General features: G+C 36.5%; 1 protein-coding gene across 19 annotated transcripts in view; it reads right to left on the bottom strand.

Annotated features, from left to right (window-relative positions):
* The window catches only part of Nrxn1 (neurexin 1), a 1,076,729-nt gene that overhangs the window by 591,286 nt on the left and 466,948 nt on the right, over nt 1-18,495 (bottom strand). For 12 of the 19 annotated variants that reach the window (XM_038319685.1, XM_038319674.1, XM_038319675.2 and 9 more), the window contains 3 exons: nt 9,816-10,199; nt 3,955-4,158; nt 1,331-1,357 (listed from right to left, as the gene is read on the bottom strand). In XM_038319685.1, coding sequence (XP_038175613.1) covers nt 1,331-1,357; nt 3,955-4,158; nt 9,816-10,199 — 615 coding nt within the window. The remainder of the gene's footprint in view (nt 1-1,330; nt 1,358-3,954; nt 4,159-9,815; nt 10,200-18,495) is intronic. The other 7 variants (XM_038319682.2, XM_038319690.2, XM_038319689.2 and 4 more) reach the window with 1 other exon arrangement.

The following is an 18,495-nucleotide window of genomic DNA, read 5'->3' as shown; positions in this document are numbered from 1 at the left end:
ATAAAGTCAGACTATAAAACCTATAAAATTAGTTTTTAGGAAGGAAACCAAGAGAATGATAGGAGAGGAGCTCACGTAAACTTGAAATTTCATTTGTGTTAAAGCTCAGAGAGATAATTTTTAGGAATTATTTTGGTTTTGATCATTTTTAGTTGCTTGGCACAGCTGGCTTAGTTTATAACTCAATGTTTATTCTATTTATCAAACTCACCTTTGTTTTGCTTTAAAATATTACCACACATGAGAACAAATATCAATTGTTTGTCTTCAAACTCAAACATATCCAATAGTATGTGTTTATTTTAAAAAGTTATTTTGCTTTTGCAATTTTTTTTTCCTCAGAGAAGGGGTTGTTGGCCTTTGGAAACACAGACAAATATTTTGAAAGCCCCACCAACTCACAGGCAGCTTTCTCCCAAAGCCAGAGACCGGAATCTTAATATGGCATTGAGAGATGAGAGGTGTGTTAGAATTATTTTATTAAGTAGTTAACAAATATGTGATCATTGGAAGAGCTTTCTTTATGTGGTCAGCAAAACCTGGAAAAGAAAAAAATCTAAACATTCACATAAATGGAATAGATTTACTTATTACTTAATTCTGGAACTCAAAATAAAACCACAGCCCTTATATCCGTTCAGATCTCCATCAAAATTCAAATAAAACTCAGTCCATGCATCTTTCTGACTTATCATTTGGCATGCATATCACATTTGAATGGTTTTAGTTATTTTTGTATATATATATGATCAGGATGTAAAAATTCATCATGTACATTTTCTTAATAATCAAGACTTAACTCTTCAGGTTCATAAACTTTCTAAGAACATAGGATGGTGAAGAATATATAATGTCTATGTAAATCTTTGTGTGAATTTAGAGGGATGATTGATAATTCTCAAAATAAGAGAAGTTAAACATTTATATTTTTTAGTTAAGGGATAGAAACAGAAGAAAATGAGGCACAAGGTATTTTACCCTATGTAATAATGAAGGGAACTCCTGGACTTCATGTCCTGACCAAATACCAATGTACAATCTGATGCCTCTACAGACGCCTGTACATTCTGTTTCCAAATGTGTGCCAATTCTTTACCACATAGGAATAAATCATATAGGAATTTAATCTATGCACAATTATATAGGAATTTAATCTAATGTGGATGATCAAATATATAATGAATGTTTACACCCCAGATGATGGACTGGTGCTCTTCAAGGTGAGATCATGAATTCGGTAGATGCATTTGGCTTACTCTCTCTCTCTTCCTTGTCTAGCTTACATTGCAATGGAGGAAGAACAGTTTAAAAATTTTGAATAGGCACTTACTGGAATTACAGTTAATCCTGATACAATCTAGATGGGGAAGAATAGATGAAAAATGAATATTTATCCTTCAAGGTAATAGCTGCAGACATCCAATAAAATTACAGTCCACCCTTCCGGGGACAGACACATGCAAATTTGGCCACTCCATATCATTATTCTTTACATATTCTGGAACCCATATTTATTGTTATAAAATTGTACCATTGGAAACAAAAGAATGTTTACAAATATGGCCAATTCAAACAGAGCTACATGGTGACAAATCTAAGTGAGAGAACAAGTAGATAACTGTCAAAGATGCTTGATTCAGACTGGCTGCAACAATCCTCCCCATATGTGAAAGAACATACTATTATTCTCAGCAAAAGTTAGAAGTGCTCCGTCACAATGGGGTACAGTGCAAGCTCAGCTAAGCTCAGACATCTTGGACCTCCAAAATCTAATATCCCACAAAGGCTGACAGATTTTTTTTTTTTTTTACAACTGCAGTAGTCAAGTGGAGAAAGAAATTAAAATCATTTTTTCTCATCCTAGTATCATGCATTATATGTATATATTTCTCCTTTGATATAGATTTTCTGGGGCACAAAATGATTACAACCAGATGTTGATCAGTTCCACACCTTGTATTCATTGAAGGAGAAAAAGAACAACCACATGGACCTTTATAAAGTACATTGGCTGTGGAGCAGGCAGCCATCCTGTGTAGCATGCAGGCCTATGCCTCTTTTACTTGCTATCAGTGCTGTCTTTATGCACTGGGGATCACAGTTGATAGTATAGTTTTGATTTTTCTTTTTCATCAGCTTGCTTCACATAAAAGCAGATACAAAAACAGAATTTTGGTGTGGATAACACAATGGTTATTTTTAAAAGAACTGCATGGAATGTTTTGATTATATTTTATGGGGAGATAAATAGATTTTTGGCTTTTGTTTTATTTTAATGCCTTTGGGGAACATGGAAAAATATAAACCTAGATTCTGTGTCCATATAGCTAAGTTTGTCATGTGTCGTCAACCGCATCAGAAAAGTGGTTGCAAACAGCCAAGGACCAGTAGCTACACAACTCCTTCTACAGAATGCTTTGCTGGTGAGAGTCAGACTCTAAGAGTCCGCACTTATAATCAGCCTCTTAGTGCAATTAAACCAGTTAGTCCATTTTCCTGTAGTAACCTATCATTGTCACTAGGGGGAACTCTAGCAGAACAGTAAACTGTAGTGTATTTTTTTTTTAAACTATATTGTTTAGCTTAGTTTAACTTGCATTAACTGAGTGTAATTAAATGCAGTAGGTTAGCAAGAGTTGCCTTTCTATTTTATGATCTACCATTCTCCCCATCACAAATGTAGGTAGGATTGTCACACATGTCACCTGTTGTTTTGTTCTAATCATCTTTCTAAAAATAAATGAAATACATGGTTTCAAAGTTTGGTTTACTTCCTCTCATGATTCATTTGTGTGTGAAAGTGTTTATATGTGCATGTGTGGTGTGTTTGTGTGTGAGTGTGTGTAATTAATACTGTCATAAAGTACAGTAAAACCTCATTTATTTTCACTTATCTTGGTTGTATTTGATGATAATATTGAAACTTATTGGGCAGAATATTAAATCTTCACTTGGTATGGAGGTATTTTGGGGAAGGGCCCCTATGAGTAAGGATTTTGAAAGGCCAAGTTGAGGTAGAAAGCTAAATTCCAGGATTCAGGAGAAGCTGACGGTAGAACTTGCAGGCAATCGGGATCTCATTAGGGAGGAGCCTTTCTCCCCCATTCACTGAAATAAACTTCTAAGCCCGCCCCTTCACAAGATTTCACAACTATATTAATTTGAGGTTAGATTAGTTAAATTTAGCTAAAAAATAATAAAGTGCTCAGCTTTTAAAATTCCACAGTTCAATGATTATTTAGTTCATTCTGATTTTACTCCATCAGTCCTGTAGATTGGTGAGGTTTTACTGTAGCGACTCTTATTGAAAGTACACTTAATCAGGAAAGCATTACCTCTCTGCAAAGGAGTCTGTGTTCTTATTGTTCTCATGGCTGTTTGCTGCGGGCCGCAGACTTTGGGCATTGAAGGGTTGTGGATTGCTGAATGACAGCAAAATATCCCACACAGTACTTCAAAACAGAAGAGATGGAGGACCACAAAGATGACTATTCAAAGGAGAAGCCCATGGAGTAAGTAGGAACAACCACTGGTCTAGGCGCAAAGTGTAAATGGGGTCCTTCATGTGCATGTTATATAACACATGCTACCCTCGTTTCTTTATTATTTATTTATTTGTTTATTCATTCATTTATACACATTTATTTTGCAAGGGTGTCATCTATCACCCATTAGAACGTCAATAAATATAATAAGAAAAAATCCAATTTGAGACATCTTAAAGCCTCATAATTAAAAATTTTAAAATTATCTCACTGATAGGGCTTCCCCGACCCCTCTTTGGTAGGAATCACAAAACACTAAATTATGTAGAACATAAAGAAGTGGTGCCCAACAAAGCATTAATTAATTTTTTTAAACTTCCATAGCAAACAGGCTAGTTGATAAATATTTGCAGGCAAAACTGAACAAAAAGTGAGAGTGTCAGCTTAATGGCGGAAGGCATATTGTTACCTAGATTGACCGTGAGTTTCACACGCCCTGCATCCAGCTCCAGTCGAAGGGTATCGGCAGAGTCTCTAGAAGTGGTGGCCATCAGAATACCGTATGCACGCTGGGATCTGAACCGTAAAGACACATCCTCAGCCTCAGTGTGCATCACAACCGGGAGCTGAATTTTCATGAACATACTTCCATCATAGCTCAAAACCGTTGCCTCTGTGGGAGAAAATTGATACAGTTAAGTTCTGGTAAGTATAGTGCATGCACACTTGTGAAGAGGAGTATGCAGAGTGTTCTTGACAGGACATCAACGGCTCAAACAGCTCATCTGCTACAGAAATGAATTTCTTGTTTTGTAATAGCAAGGGACATTCTTGCAGAGACTTTTTCATTTGTCAAGTATATGCTACCACTCAGAAAGCTGCTCCATGTATATCATATGCTACAGCAATGTCCATATGAGGCCATAAATATTTTATAAGCATTTCCTTAGTAAAAAGAAACATAGGTCATGCTGTTTTGAATAGCTATAGTCTAAACCTGGTTAGAAACAGCACAATGGTGCATGTGTGCATGGACAGTGAGGGCCCTAACTATCCTCTAGCGTTAGTCAGCCTTGCCTGGGTTCTCATGGATTACTGATGAGCAGAAGCCCAAGGGGTGCTAGTGGAAGATATCTAGAGCCAGGGCTGTGTAGACAATCCAGGGATGAACAGAAGCTACTATCCATCTTTTTTATACTATCTTCTCTAAAACAGAAATATTACCGAAATGCAGAACGCATCCTCTCTACCAAAGTTCGTATTCCAAAGAAGAAAATAAAAGCCAACAACGTGTCAACAGTGAGCACTGCGAATTCTAGTGTGTGATCAAGCTTAATGAGGAATTTTTTAAGTTTACCTTAAAATGTAATGTTATTTTCAGATTCTTGTACAAATAAATAATTTTAAATGTCTGTAAGTACAAACTTGGTTTATACAATACCAAATGACCAGCTAATCATCCATAACTGTGCACTTTGAGAAGGGGTGGGGGTAGGAATAGGAGTTTGTGTGGTATGCTTTTATAAATTAAAGTACACGGAAGTCACAAACACTTTATTAAACACATGAAGAAATTGGTGGCAAAATCGCTGATGACAGGGTGCTTCAAGAAACAGCACCCCCAGTGTTAGGTACCATTTGGTACTGGAACGTAAAGAAACAAGTATGAGTCATGTTGCTTCTGGGAATTCAAAGTGTCATTTAATAAAAGAAAAACTATCTGGTATGAAAACAACCTGAAAATTCTCATCAATTTTGGCTATTTACACAGCATAGCCATTAGCTTTACTGGTGTCATTGTATTCATAATTAAGATTTTGTTCTGGTGTGACTTTCAAAGTTTATCTTTCTGAAAGTCTGGACAGTCAAGTACGGTTTCCAGGAGACTTTAATTGTCAGTTGCTCTCATTCAAGGCTTGAATGTGGAACCTGAATCTCTCAAAGTATTGCATTTATTGCATTCTGTTTTTAGTACTCGCTCCTTTTTCCTCTGCTCTCTCCGTGCAGTATGGGATGAACGGATCTAAAGCGACCTGTGAGCTCTCTTCCCTCTTCCGTTCTGAGCGAAGACTTCTTCAACTGTTGCCCATTTGACATCTCCAGGTAATATGGAGTTATAGTCTCATTCTTAATTCACCTTTCTCCAAATGAACACATTGCAAATGTACTCCTCCAATCCCTTCAATCTCACTAAATGATGTTTACATTACTGTACAAAGTCCATTCTGTGGATTTCTCTCTTACTCTCGCTACCATGTGCAGTCTGCTTTCACGTATATAGACCTTCATGCTATAATTACATTTTTTTTATCTCAGTTAGTGGCTTTTTACCTTTTTATCTTACTATTTGAGTCTCATTCTCCTCTTACCTAGATAGCTAAAATAGTTGTTTTGTGGACTATCTGTGTCTACTCTATCTTTCTGCACACATCAGCCAAGTTGAACCCTTACAGAGGGAAACTCTCCCTGCTAGATAGATAAACCATGCCTCTTCTTTGCTTTTGCAATTAGAATCTTTCTGTCCTCAGTTCCTACCACCATTCTCTCCAGTTAATCTATTTCACCCATTTCAGGTCCATTCATTATTAAATCATTTGCACCACAAATGCCTGTATGTGGAAATTTCTCACCCTACATCTATTAATTTTTGTTTTTTTCAGAAATCTACATTTTTGGTGAAATGTTCTTCTGGACAATATGGTTTCCCTCCTCAGTTTATTCAATATTGAAGTATCAAGCCTCTTATTTTAAACTGGTATTTCTCATTTGTTGTGTGATATCAGCTGCATTTGCCCTTTTGAAAGTGCCCCAAGGAAACAGACCAGTCGCTCAGCACTCTGGCACCCGGTGAGCAACAGAGCCAGATACAGCTGAGACACCAAGCCATAAATGCTTTTTGAATTAACAACTGCCATCTACACTGAAAGCACATGAAAGAACTCTCTGCGTGTGGATACCAGGCTTGCATAAGCGCTCTGCAGAGCAATAAAGCATTTATTATGTCTACTACCAGGCAAATCAAGTTTGGTAATGTGTGGCAAAAAATAATAATTTCAAGTCTAAGGTGAAGGTTAGACTAGAAAAGGCTCTTGTTTATTCAAATATTCTGTTGTTAGTCATAGACCTAATAGCTGAGAACATAAAATATGATCTTAAAATTTATGACTTTATCTTGTATCATCAGTTTCTCAAATCAAATAAGAAGTTTCTCCATGACGCAATGTGGTAAAAGATAGCAGTCAATACAGATAACCAGGTAGTAGCTGCCTCAGAAACTACTAAAACAAGACTATAAAGTCAGAATGAGCTCTAAGAGTGTTTCAGTTTAACTTAAATAAAATTTGACATTCATTTTTTTCTTTCTTGTCTTTGGTCAATCATGCAAAGCAACATGTAACTCAATAAAAGTAATAAATTGTTATAGAGTATTACTTTGCCACCATATAGATGAAAAGACTAAACTATTATTAGCTTTCTTCTGATTAATTAATATGCACATCTACTCTGCTATATAACAATCACATTTTAAATAACTTCATTTTTCTTTAAAAATTGCTTAATTTGAAAATTAAACTGAGGACACATCTTTTTAGAAGTTCACAATTAGTCATGAATAGATTGTGAAGTAGAATCCAAAGTAGAGAATAAATCAAGCTCATTAGCCTTTTACCATGCTCCAAAAAGCTGCAGGAATGAAGTAATAGTAAAATCATAAAACTGGAGGCCCCCTTGTGTCATTTCAAACGAATCTCAATGTGAAGATAACTTGTTGATAAACGACAACTGAAAGCCTAAATGATTCCTCATAATTAGAGTTGATGTTTAATTAGGCAAGAAATAGAAAATGCACAAGGTTGTAGTCTGGAATTGCCAAATAAATGTTAGACAACATTCTGACATTTGAAGGTTATGATATTTGGTAGCATCATTTAACATTTGGAAAATTGTTTTATCGTTTAGAACATAAAAAAATAGTCCTTTAGAAAGATAACTCCAAGACACTGCTTCCAAGTGAGGAAGAAAATCAGTCTCTACTTTGTCTTCTCTATCTTTGTTCCTTGACATTAGGTTTGATAAATTTACTTTCCTGCATTGTTCCTCTTTGAAGTCTAAAGTGTACACCTGTGCTAAGTTTTGCTGAAAAGCAGTCACAAATTGTGATCAACAACAAAAATAAGACAGGGAGCCAAATTTTATGGCTCTGACATCTGTCCCTCCATCTGTTAGAGTTTTAACAAACAAGTATGAAGTGGACCTCTGATCATATCAATGCTTTTATTTCATATTAGCTCACAGAATAATTTTTAAGTGATCTAACTTTCAAAACTCATTTTGTTAAAAATGAGACAAAAGACACAACATTTAATCTCTGTGAAGGACATCATTTCTGCAGTAGTCTTTCTTAAAATATCAGAAGACTTAGAATAAAATATCTTCCTGTTTAAGTCACAGATATTTTTCTTATGCAACTTTCCTTGCTTGCATAATGTGAGATAAATGCAGCACCATTCTCTATGATGTGGAGTGCAAAGAAGGGAGCATGTTCTATCAATTTATTCTGAATGATAAAACAAGCATTACAACGGTCTTTTTATTTCAAGAATTGTGTTAGCATCTCATGATCAGCCACCTAATGCGGTATGGGTATATAGAGACACAGTCAAACACTTCCTATGGAATCTGAAACCGAGAGCTCCAGGCATGATTTCATGTTTGTGGAATTAGGGCACAGCTGAGGACTGGACAGAAGCAACATTCTGTGCCACTGAGCCTGGCAACCATCCTATATCACCCCTGCTCTCAGGAGAGGCACAGCCATGTGGGTAAAATATCAATTCGGAAGAAAAAATACTTTTCGCAATATGCTGCTGTAGCCCAGAACAAGAATAACATGATATCATCCTTTTATCCTCAAGAAACAACCAACTTAGAGACAAAGGAATCTGCAGAAGTTTCCAGCTAAGCATAAGTTTAAAAGGTGTGTTATATCCCAGTGAAGATGCTTGCTACTAAATTCTCCTTTCAAATCTGCCGATGTCCCCCACCTCTATGTCTCCTTATCGCAGTCTCTAGTTATCCCCTTCCTTCCCTGCTGCCTCGGAAAGCTCTGTCATCTCTTTTCATTCTGCCATGTGCAGAGACAGAAGCCTGCCACAGGGTGGTGGACCATGCATATTTAACTGGAGGCTTTTGTAATTCAGACAGGGGAGCTACAGGCTTTCTCCAGCTTTACTTTAACCAAGAGGCAGGTACCTGGCATCTTTCTGAGTGATTAAATTGAAAACAAAATTTTAATTCACACAGATTTGCTAATCTCATATTGTATTTTACTTTGTGATCTATGTCATTTGTTCCTCTTTTTTGGCAGTTTACCAAAAGCAAGCTAAACAAACTAATTAGGGAGGAAAGAACAAAGAGGAAATTTCAAAACAGTGTACTCACACAAGCCACAGTATGTAGGAATATCTAGATTCTAACCTCAATCCACAGGGATTATAATAATCAGGCAATACCATAAAGGGAATGGCTGTGTTAACATGATGTGAAGCAATCCATTGACCTGTCTAATTCTATCATGCAAATCTTAATTTTGCGTTTGAAAAATGTCCACCTTTTCCTCTTGAATTTTCAGGGCAAATTACATAAACTATTTAGGACTGAAGGAAAAGAACCAACTCTGCACGGCTTCAGGAGACGTGCCTGGCACTGCTCAGGTGGAGCAACTCAGGGAGAAATGCTATTTGAACCACGAGAGGACGATGGAGCAACTCGCCAATATTTTTCATACTGACTTTTAGTTTTACTGTAGAATGTAAGTGACAATGAGCATAGTGACTAAACCATTCATCTAAAGCGCTGGGTCGATAGAAGGACATGCTTGCAACCATTTGTTCTGCTATCTCTTCTGTTATACGGTTTCCACGCAAGCTGTTGGCATTACCTCATTCTGTTTTCAATATCCATTCCTCTACTTACAAGGGGAGAGGAACAGAAAAACAGAGAGCTTCATTTTTTTCTTAGCAAGGAAAGGGAGGTGCTGACAAACCACTAAGACATAGGTTAGACATAAAAACATGTCTGTGAACCGCTAAAGACAAACAAGGCAGCCGTTGTGAATTAGCCATCTCAAACACACCTGAAGAGCTATGGGTACCCACAGCTGGGCCCTCTAAAAACTACTAAAGGCTCCCCAGTCGCCTGTGTCAGGTCTGGGGGTTAGGACTAGGGGGTTACTTCACTGGTAGTTGTTATGTTTCGGGTGAGGCTTGATGTTGATATTTAGTAAATATTTCTTCTAGGGGACTAGTTGCTAGAATTTTGAAATCCTACCTCTCTCACAGGACCTGCCGAGATATCCTGTTCCGGAGCAATCACAGACATATCTGTTCCAGCCATCTCTGCACATGCCATTGTTTTTGCAAGGATTGCTAAGGCACGGTTTTGCTGTCTCCCTTGAGCAGGATGGCTTCACTCCAGCCGTGCTCTGAATTTCCGCCATCTGCCGGATGTCTTTGCTCTGACCGTCAATGAAGAGATCCCGGATGCAGCCCACGTAGCCATAGTTGAGCAAAGCAGTCCACACCTCAGTGGGGAAGACAAGGCCCGCCTTATTTTCTGGCAAGCCCCCCAGATAGAGCTCATCATCGAGGTCCAGGATCTCGCTCTCACCAGGAGCTGTGTAGGGAGTGCGCAGTGTGTTGACAGAAATGGTACCTGTTATAAGGAAAAGAGAATATGAAGTTGTTTATGCATACAGTGTGGTCTGGGCCTCTGCTTTTTCCTCTTATATGGTAGAGTGTGAGCTCCTAAAAGGCAGACATTTCTATTTTAATCATTTATTATTTTAAATTAAAATATAATTACATCATGTCCCCCTTCTCTTTCCTCCCTCAGAATCCACTCACATACCTCTCCTTGCCATCTTTCAAAAGCATGGCTTCTTTTATGAAATCAAATTTTCTTATAGACGTATATGTAGATATATATACGTATATATACGTATATGTAGATATATGTGTATAGAAGAATGTATATACAATACATGTATATACATATATGTATATAAGATATATCTTATTTTTTACTTTAGTGTCTGGTACTTCTGCACATCAAATCATCCATGTGATTACATAACTTAGAAATAAAACAAATTACATTTAATGTGGTCCCATTTGACTTACTGAAAACCAAAGTGTATACATAACTAATAATGGATGCCAACTTTAAACAACTGAAATTTAAATAAATCATACAATAATAAAATGGACATTTTTCCACAGCGAAGTCTGACTCTATGTGGTTAATGTGATTACTTTCAAGGTTAGTATGGGGGCCATGGAGGGACACATGTTTAATCTCAGCATTTAGGAGACAGAGGCAAGAGAATTTGTGTGAGTTTGAGGCCAACTTTGTCTTCAGAGTGAGTTTCAGACCATACAGATTAAATAGTGAGACCTTATTACAAACAAACAAAAAATTAGTATGAATTTGTGAGCCAAGGAAAGATTTTTGTTTTTGTCATTAACTGATTTGTTTGTATCTGATAATTTGACAGATTTCCAAATTTAAGTGAAACTTAACACCTAGTGCACACATCTATTGATTCATTTCCCTGCTTTGGGCATCTTTATACATGTGTACAAACACTAGAAGTCTGTTCTGCATGTTTAATAGAACACACAGAGTCTACATTATAACACATATTGTAACACTACATTGTAACACCACAGGAATGTTCATCGGTACATTTTGGTGAGAGAGTCAAGAAAGAATCATTTGCTTCTCTTTGTTGACGGAGGCTGCTTGTTCATTTTCTGGTTGCCCAGACCCGAAATCCCACATCATCTCTTTAAACCAAATCACTTATCAAAATCAATAGTTTCCTTTTCCTCACTTCAAGCTGGAAAAATGTATTGATGTGCAAATGTATACCCTTTAAGCCTCAAGTATTAAATGAACAGTTACTCACTCACATGGAATTATTTGAGAGATATAGAAGATGTGGAATCCATAAAAGTGACTGGCAGCATATTTCTGATAAAAAAAACCCTTAAATATATACTGTCAGATCATAAGAATTCATACCAGTAATCTATCACTAGAAAGGTTTTTATCTTCAGGGTGCAAATGATATTCACTGAGTACCACAAAGACCCACTACCTAATTACCCCCAAATTTGCATTTTGGATATAAAGTATAATAGATAGATAGAGTCAGACAGAAAGAGATAGAGACTGAGGAGCCATAAAGTATCTAAATACTCATGTAGTCTCTGGGATAGTCAAAGTTCAGGAAGAGAATGCAAGTATGATGGTATATTATTGTTGCTTCCCAGGAAACCCAAGGCCCAGGGTTTTCCCAAAGGAGAAGCATGCTTTCAGCTAAGAATGTTAGGCTGTTAGTCCCTACTTTGTGCCCAGGAGTAATTTAAATCTTGGCAGCAGGTCCTATCTCGAGCTGAACTTCAAAATGGAATTTGTCTTTCTGAGGGAGAAGGGCATAGCAGCTACTGTCAGCATGCCCAGGTGTCCAAGTCATTATGAAGGCATTTGTCTTTCTAGACTTTAACAGAAAGAAGTAGAAAACTCCCAGGGGAGAAACCCTCACAGACATTGCTATTTTTGGTCTTGTATGGAAAGAGAAATGGTGTGGATTTTAATGGAAGATACTTAAAAGGGAAAAAAGACAAATTACTAATTTATATTTTTCTCATTCATGATAATAGCCAGAAAAAAAACTTCCATTTAGAAGCAAATCACTGCTATGCAATATTACTTTGAAAATATAATAAAAGTGATTTTGGAAAATGAAATGCACAATATTGAGGTGAAGAAACTCATATCTAATTGAATGATTGCTACATTCATTTTAAAAGAATTGTTTTTTTAACCAGCATTGTCTAAAAGAGCTAAGGAGCGAATGCATAGATGGGCCTTAGCTTCTTTAGCAGCTATAAGCTAAAGAAAGAAATCTGAATACAAGACAACAAGACAAATGTGAAAAATAATAGGGTAGAGAAGTTATCACTTCATGAAGTCTTCCTAGACATAGCATTTGATAACATAAATACACATAATTGAGAAGAACTGATTTGAAAAATACAACTTAGAAAACAAACAATAAAACACTATGATGAGAATGAGGATATATTTTTCCAATAGCTGTTCCCCAAATTTCCATTTTATTTATAGAACAAACTTAATTTAGCTCAGGAAGATTAACAGTAATTGGTAAAACTAAATTGCTTTTAATCACACTGCAACAGTTCCCAAATAAAGAGAGTGCTTGGGTATCCCTGTAACACAGGTATTCACTGCTTAGAGCACTATAATTCTCTCTCTGTCTCTCTTATACATTATCCAGAGAACTCACTGGGCCTGCAGAAGAAAGAGAGGCAGGCAGGCAGACATACACAGAGACTAAGAAAGATGAAGAGGATAAATGCATATGTATTTATTTATGTGAACTATATATGTAGCACATATGTGTGTATTGTGTATGCAAATGCGTGTACAGATATCTGTCCCCTTGTATGTGTGGAAGCCAGAGTAGTACACTGATGTACTGATTCCTCTATCAAGTTCCACCTTATTCCTTTGTATCATAGTCTCTCACTAGGTTGGAGCTTGCTGTATGCAGTTAGGCTGTAGTAAGCAAGCCCCCAAACTCTAAACTCTCTCTTTTGGACCTGCACACTTCTGGGGTTACAGAAGTACAGGAGACTGCATTTATCTTGTTATATTTGTGCTGGGGTCCAAACTCAAGTCTTCATGTTTGCACATCAAATGCTCTTGACTTTTAAGCTCCCTCTCTAGCCTCCCATGTCTGTACTCTTAGAGAAAAAGTTTGTGCTAAATATTTCAGACAATCATAGATACCTAATTTAACAATAGCAATGTAAAAGTTGGGTCTCTTGGTTATTGTTTATGGGGATTTGGGTGCCTGCTTAGAACAAAGTGTTAAGGAAAGTTCAGATATGTGTTTATTGACATGTCTGTGGTAAGATGCTCCTTACAACCTCACTACTACTGTAGGTTTTTTCTTAAGTAATGTTTTTATTCTTAAAAAACAATGTATACTATACCCCGTGCATTCTGATGATGTCCACCCACCACCACATTCTTTCAACTTTCTTAGTGCTTGCCTCGCTGCTCAATACTAATTTCATGTCCTCATAGTTCAGTTAGCATTGCCCACACATACATGGGTTTAGGGACATCCACTGGTGATTACATCCCTCCTCTTCCTCCTTAGAGGCCAACAACTACCATAGCTCATCCACCAAGGGTGGGCCTCAAAGGCCCCTCACCATAAAGTACTGCTTTGCTGATAGTAGTGCTAAGTAATATGATAATTTTCATGTAACTCTTACATGGGTGTACTTATGCTTGCATATGTGAACCTGCACGTATGCTTGTGTGCACACACACATACATACTGAAACAAAACATTCACAAAAATTTAAATTCTATTACCTCTAGATACATGATATTCTATGTATTATATTCATGTGTTAAAACAAATGCTGGATCATCAAATGAGTTTCAGAACTAACAAATTGGAACCAGAGTTCAGAAAACAATGATTACCAGACTACCATCAGTTATGTTTCTCCACATTCCATATTTTACTTTGAATACTAATTTTTGAGTTCCCGGGGAAAGAGCAGATAATGAAATATGAAAGGAAAAAAGGAAAATAACTATCTTTACTCTAATATAACCCAATGGAGTTAGAATATTAATTTGGTCAGGTTTAAAGTTAAAATGATGCACAAATATGTATACTGGATATTCACTGACTATTCTACAATCAAAAAGAAGTATGACCAAAATAATCAATATTTTCTGTGCATGAACAATCTATATGGTTTCATGTCTTAGGAGAATCTCTGTACAACATGGTAAGCAAACAGAAAACATAGAAGTTGGATTGGAAATAATGATATGTATATTTTGAAATATTTTGAAGAGTTAAAAATGCATCCCATTGGTGGGGCAAAAGCTTAACTAGATGTTTGCATTTCAATTTAAACATGTACCAAGGTCCCTGACTGGACATATATGTGATTTCTGTTGTGATGTCTCTTATTGACTTTACTATGGATGTGACATTTTTACTTAAGCAACAGAGTATTCACAGAATCCGAAGTAGTTAAAGCCATTGCAGCAGCATATGTGAGCACAGGAAAATTTAAAAATAAAGGTTTCCAAGTCATGTACATTCCATGATACCTTTCTACTCTAATTGCCCTTGAAATTTCTAGTAGATCAAATCAATACTTTACAGAAATACTATCATATTTCAGTAGTCAAATATTTTGGAAGGGAGCCATGGAAGAGAATTTATTTTGACAAGTGCTTCATGATTCAATATGTAAGAATCCAAAGCACTCAGCTCTTAGGGAAACTACAACTGTAGCACAATACTTGGACATGTGCATATTCTACGATTTTAATGTGCAGACCACCTTCATCATTTAGCATTTAGTCCTGATATTTTAATAGCAGAGGAAAAGGATTAAAAGTCAGCTAGTAAATAAGGTAATATTTGCATGAGAATGTTCCACAGCTGACGGGAAAATTTTACGTTTCATATAATTTGTGTATAAGTAAAACAATCTGTTCAAAGCAACACTTTGTTATAAAAACAGACATCAACTTTGTAATTTGTCATGGTATTCATATTTTTCTACTTGCTTTTTCTTTTATTCATTTTTTCTTGCTATTATATTTCCATAATTAGGTTATATAGTGAATAGAAACAGGGAGTAAAGGTGAGATTTTACATAAGCTAATGTGGGCTTAAGTTTTAAATTACTACAAAATTTTAAATTGCAAGAATCAAGGGTGAGTAAATAACACACCATGGTATAAAATGCTTTTGTCTGGTGGAAGAAAACTGATATTCAAGGTCTAGCTTATTAGGTAACTAGCTGGCAAAATTAAACAAATAGTTTGATTCATAGCCCTCACTGTAGGTTTCATGCATCTTAAGGGGTTTGACAAGGTGATCACTGAAGTCTGTTTTATGTAATGAATAGAATTACTGAATCATATAATTTCAAGTTAACTGTCAATTTTATCTTTGTGTAATCAGTGCACAAAAGTGTTTGATTCCACAAAATTATAAATTTGCCAAATTTCTACTCAGGTAAATAAACTCAAATTTAATGAAAATGTACAATAAAACCATAGAAACAAATGTTAATAATATACTATGATGCAAAACACAAAAAGCATTATTCTCCCAAAACTTTAAAAACAAATAAGTGACAACCCCCCCTCCAAAATTAACCATATTTCTTGGGGTAAGGAGGATCAGGGGAGGTCAGCACAATTCTATGTTTGTTTGTGATTTACTGTGCCTTTTCATTTTTTAAAAAAAATCTCATATAGGATTTAGATAAAGAACTGAAATGATGTTAGAAAATATAAAAATATCACCTTAATTTTATTTTTAAGATTTACATTGATTTATCTGTATGCTGGAAAATTAAGGAATAAGACACATGCATAAAAAATCAGGACAAAATCTTGAAAGCTCAATGCCTAGTACTGGGGCGATTGGAGAGAAGCCACCCCCACACGTGGCAAATGAGAAATATGGGTAGAAAAATCTAAACTGCCCTTACCTTTCAAAATGGAAAGCAGCTAAAGTAGCCATGTCAGCTCTGCAGCTTAGGAGATTGGTTGTTTCCTGACAACAATCTCAGTAACTCTCACTGTGGATGCAGAAAGGAAACTCGTGCAGCTGCCATAAAGCAACATTTCAGTTGCTGTGAAATGTTACCTGACTGGAGTTGACAGCTTTCTGTCCCTGGGCATGCTCATTTTCAGTAACTTCATATTTGAATAAGGCTGGCAAGAATGTGTCTTTTAATTTGTCTACAATCAGACTCATATGATGCAGCATGTTTTCTTACATGGCTGCATGCAATCATGAAAAATATTCAAGCAATTTAACAGCATATCATTCATGAACTGCCACACACTTCCTTCACCAACTCATTCCATCTCAATAGTACTCTTAAAGGAGCCGAAACAGGACAATTTATTAGATAAGGTAATATAAATTCATACTGGCCAAGGGTGGCTCAACACCTTCATCTCAGGTAAGATGTGCAGCCTCTGCCTTCACAGTGAGACCATCCACTTAAGTGCCTGGAGCAGCAGTCAGATGGCTACTACCAATGTTTGTTCATCTCTCAAGACCTAAACACAGAACTCATCTAATAGTTGTTCAAGCAGAACCATCTAAGTGTGGCAATTCAAGAACAGTATACACATAAATCAGGGCTGGTAATAGATAGCTAGCAAGTGCTGTTCACACTGAACAGTGATTTCTACAAACCCCTAATTATGTGCTCTGGAGAGAGCCTGTGCCTTTCCCTCTATAATTTCTAGTTCTTAAACTAGAATTCTGACTTCAATTCAAATCTCAATGGCTTCTTAGCTGTTAAATGCAGGCTTAGCCATGAATAACCACTGATACAGTCTGCTGTGCCCTGTTGTACACAAGCAGAACTTGACAAGAATAATGAGTTTTCTCTTTGATCTCAATATGTAATGATAGCTTGCAAAAAGAGAAGAAAAAAATGACTGGCAGTTTGCTATGAAAACTCTTGAGAGGGTATCCTTGACTGAGCCAAAGAGTTTAACACAAATTTAAACCATGTTTTTGCCCTATGAAAACAGTCATTAACCTCATCCTAATTGTAGAACAATTCACACTTCAGCTAAATACCTGGGCAGCTGTTTGGTGTCACATTTGAAATCAACTGAGAGAGAACAGGGAAGACTGCAAAAGAAGGAGGGCTGAGAAAGATTTATCACAATGATGTCCTGTAAAGTTGGAGGAATGGGAACCGTTAGAGTATCCTCAACTCAACAACAAGGAGCTCTCATCCTAGCAGCTCAGATGTGCACAGAGGATAACTGCTTTTCTATAACTTAAATTGTTCACTCATCTCCACCTGATTAAGCCTACACTTTGCATGGCTTCTCCTTTGACAGCTAAATTCAGCACTTATTATGGTCATGTGCAGATAACTCAGCCACCTCATCTCTGAAGTCACTAATTATAAGCTCTGTAAGCAACAGAAGGAAGCTACGTTGCCTATAGAAGCCAATGTGATCAAGGTGGATAAAAATGGGGAACTAGAGTGTTTAGTTTTTCCATACATTTTAGAATGCAAGATATCGTATGTGGGTAAAAACTAAGAATTCAGTTTTTCTCTTAGTCATTAGTTTTTGCATCCTTGGATGAGTTCTCTGTTTAGGTCAAAAGTAAACTTGCCCTCTACCTGTCAATGACTCTCCCATGTTTTTGCTTACTACCTTACTTAACATATTAGGATCAGTTTTTAGTTAATTATATTAGTATCTCATATTATAACTGTGATCATAAGCTACTATCCATAGTAAAATTCCATAAAATATACCATCTAATGGCTCACATACCCCTTTTTGTGAACACAGGACCCAGGGATAGACAACCAGGAAGAATGGCAACCTGGATGATTACCTGCCTTATCACTGACTGCTGCCTGACCCAGTCTTTGGGGAAATGACAGCTTCCACCTTGGTTAATTTTCTTCTACCTACATGTTTGCTTAACAATATAGGGATCTTGTGAACAAGCAGAACTCAAAGTCCTGTTCTCATCAAAGCTTGTTCCCATACCAGGCTGGTAAGTTATCTAAAAATGATTGACATTTCTGTTTAAATTATTTCCAATGTCTGGGCTCAGAAGTTCTTGTTATTGTCGTAAAAAGGCAGTGCCTATTTTTCTGTATTGAATAAATGGCTTTCAAGATGGCAATTAAATGAGATTATATATTTAAAGAAGTTCTGTTTACAAGGAAGATTGCTACTATTCTTCAAATGTAAAAATGGAATCTTCTGAGGACTATTTTTGACAATGTGATACTTTGTGTTTGTGGTGTGTGTGTGTCTGTCTGAGAGAGTGTGTGTGTGTGTGCGTGTGTGTGTAGAAAGAAAGAGAAAG

This window comes from Arvicola amphibius, chromosome 2, assembly GCF_903992535.2.
Source record: "Arvicola amphibius chromosome 2, mArvAmp1.2, whole genome shotgun sequence".
NCBI classification, from domain to species: domain Eukaryota; kingdom Metazoa; phylum Chordata; class Mammalia; order Rodentia; family Cricetidae; genus Arvicola; species Arvicola amphibius.
The sequence above is the reverse complement of the archived record's forward strand: the minus strand, read 5'-3'. Positions and strand labels throughout refer to the sequence as shown.